Source organism: Orycteropus afer, unplaced genomic scaffold (genome assembly GCF_000298275.1).
Source record: "Orycteropus afer afer isolate SDZICR_OR568_19922 unplaced genomic scaffold, OryAfe1.0 scaffold00542, whole genome shotgun sequence".
NCBI lineage: Eukaryota > Metazoa > Chordata > Mammalia > Tubulidentata > Orycteropodidae > Orycteropus > Orycteropus afer.
This window is the reverse complement of record NW_006922129.1, coordinates 904,508-907,280: the sequence shown is the minus strand read 5'-3', so window position 1 is coordinate 907,280 and position 2,773 is coordinate 904,508. Positions and strand designations below refer to the sequence as shown.

Below are 2,773 nucleotides of genomic sequence, written 5' to 3'. Positions count from 1 at the left end.
TAGAGGCATTCACGAATTCCCGCGTCCAACGGAGACGCGCCGAAGCCCCGGGGGCGGGAAGGCCAGGGCCGCTGCGCGCCGGGATTGGCTATCAGGCCAACCTTGCGGCGGAAATGAAGAGAGGGCGGAAGTTGCGCGAGGCGGCAGGAGGGAGTGTCGTGTGTAAACAGTGTCCTTCCGCGCGGTAGCCTCGGAGGGAACAACCTAGGGTGGGGCGTGCCTGGAATTGGGGGATTTAGCGGGAAGCAGAAAGGGGAGGTAGTGGTGTAGAACGGAGTGGCCCTTGACGTGCTGGCCAATTGCCGGACGGGCTCCCGCCTTGGGCGGAGGAATCCCAAGTTGTGAGGCGGCGGGTTTCTGGGCCCATGTGCTTCTTTGTTTACTAAGAGCGGAAGCAGTGGCGGGCAAAGGGGCCTAGTGGCGGAGATCCTAGGGATATCAGAGCTTTGTGAGACAGAGAGAAAAGAGGAAATTACATGGGGGGAAGAAACGCTGAGAATCGACAGGTGTGTGCTGCGGGTGTGAGAGGCCATTGGGAAAAGGTACTGAGTCTTATTTATGGCAGAGACTGAAATTTCCCTGTGAAGAACGTACTGGGTAGTAACTTTTAACTACCGGGTCCTTATTTTTCTGTAGTTAAAAGCAGACTTGTGAAATATTCTGTCTAGTTTAAGTACTTGTCCAATTAACTAATTAATGGTTCTGTTGTAAGGGAAAGTGGGTTTTTTATATTTCCGTCTATGGGGTTTTCTTTTAGGTATCTGAGAGAAAGGAAGGCGGTTTCTCATGATTTCGTGTTCATATTGCAGAAAAGACTAAGAAGTTCCTACAAGAGTTTTACCAGGATGATGAATCTGGCAAGAAGCAATTTAAGTATGGGAACCAGTTGGTAAGTCTAAGATGAGATGGAGGGAATGGGGTAGTTACTTAAGGGGCCCTAAGAGGTGGCCTGCCTTGTTTCAGGACAGTAGATTTTGTGTGTAAGTGAATGTAATAGCTACAGTCTTGCTAACTAAGGTGGTTTTGGGAGTCAGGCTGTCTTTCAGGGGCAGGGGAGTGGTGAGTGTTGCTGTCTCCCACTGCTCTTTCTCCCCTGTGCATTCCCAGGCACTGTTCTCTGAGCTTGCAGTGATGGTACTTGATATGTGCCCATTGGTGAACAAGGTGAAGCTGGCTCTGAAGCGTTGGCTGTCTCTTCCCTACCCTAGGTTCAGCTTGCTCATAGGGAACAAGTGGCCCTGTACATAGACTTGGATGATGTGGCCGAGGATGATCCCGAGTTGGTGGACTCCATTTGTGAGAACGCCAGGCGTTATGCCAGGCTATTTGCTGATGCTGTGCAAGAGTTGCTGCCTCAATATAAGGAGAGAGAGGTGAGTGGTTGGAGAAAAACACAGGGCAATGGACTTCTTAGGTACTGGTACTTTTTGAACTGGCAGGAAGGGGTGGTGATGATTTTCCGTCTGGGTCTTTTATGCTTGTGTTTCTTACCTTCTCATTTAGGTGGTAAATAAGGATGTTCTGGATGTTTACATTGAGCACCGGCTGATGATGGAACAGCGGAGCAGGGACCCTGGAGCTGCCCGCAGCCCCCAGAACCAGTACCCTCCTGAACTCATGCGCAGATTGTGAGTGGCCTCTGGGGAATGGTGTAGGAGTTTGCCCTCCAGAACCCTGCTGATGACCATTTTATCCTCTCAGTGAGTTGTACTTTCAGGGTCCAAGTAGCAACAAGCCTCGTGTGATCCGGGATGTACGTGCTGACTCTGTGGGGAAATTGGTAACTGTGCGTGGAATCGTCACTCGAGTCTCTGAAGTCAAACCCAGGATGGTGGTGGCCACTTATACCTGTGATCAGTGTGGGGCAGAGACCTACCAGCCGGTAAACATGGGGCAAGGAACAGGAAGGCAGTCAACTGTGCTAGTGTTTTCTATGAGAATTAATTTTGTTCACTGATGTTCACCTGTTATTTTCTCTGTTACAAAATACGCTTGTGTGTTTTATCTTTCATGTTTTTCCTGGTGTGTAAGGGTATTTCTGTCCATGTGGTTAACTTGGTACCTGTTACTGTTGATTCAGAATGGTTAGAGGTGCTCTAAGTAATTCCATAAGGAATTTTGGTAGTGTAGTGGGTAAACATTTTGGATGGTAACCAGAAGGTCAGCAGTTCAAACCTTCCAGCTGCTCCACAGGAGGAAGATGAGGCAAACTACTTCGTAAAGATACACAGCCTTGGAAATCCAGTGGGGGTCACGATGAGTTGGAATTGACGGTAGTGGATTAGGCTCCATGGGTTAGGCAGCAGTTCAAACCTTCCAGCTGCTCCACAGGAGGAAGATGAGGCAAACTACTTCGTAAAGATACACAGCTTTGGAAATCCAATGGGGGTCACGATGAGTTGGAATTGACGGTAGTGGATTAGGCTCCATGGGTTAGGCATTGTAACTCAGGTAACGGATTTTATAGGGCTTCTTTTTCTTAATTATCCTCGGTGTTATTTTCATATCCTAGATCCAGTCTCCAACTTTCATGCCTCTCATCATGTGCCCTAGCCAGGAGTGCCAAACTAACCGCTCCGGAGGGCGGCTGTATTTGCAGACACGTGGCTCCAAATTCATCAAATTCCAGGAGATGAAGATGCAGGAGCATGTGAGTTTGGGGTATATGGCCCAGGGTGGGTGATCAAGGGAATTTGCTCAAACCTGCTAGCCACTCGTGGAGTAGAGGGAAAAAGGAGAACAAGAGGAAAGAGCTGGAGCAGGAGAATTCCCG

At 49.1% G+C, this 2,773-nt stretch overlaps 1 protein-coding gene across 1 annotated transcript in view; it reads left to right on the top strand.

The window, feature by feature from the left end:
• MCM7 (minichromosome maintenance complex component 7) overlaps window positions 1-2,773 on the top strand; it is a 9,255-nt gene that overhangs the window by 901 nt on the left and 5,581 nt on the right. The window contains exons 2-6 of the mRNA XM_007955824.2: window positions 810-889; window positions 1,209-1,373; window positions 1,504-1,628; window positions 1,702-1,882; window positions 2,513-2,679. Coding sequence (XP_007954015.2) covers window positions 810-889; window positions 1,209-1,373; window positions 1,504-1,628; window positions 1,702-1,882; window positions 2,513-2,679 — 718 coding nt within the window. The remainder of the gene's footprint in view (window positions 1-809; window positions 890-1,208; window positions 1,374-1,503; window positions 1,629-1,701; window positions 1,883-2,512; window positions 2,680-2,773) is intronic.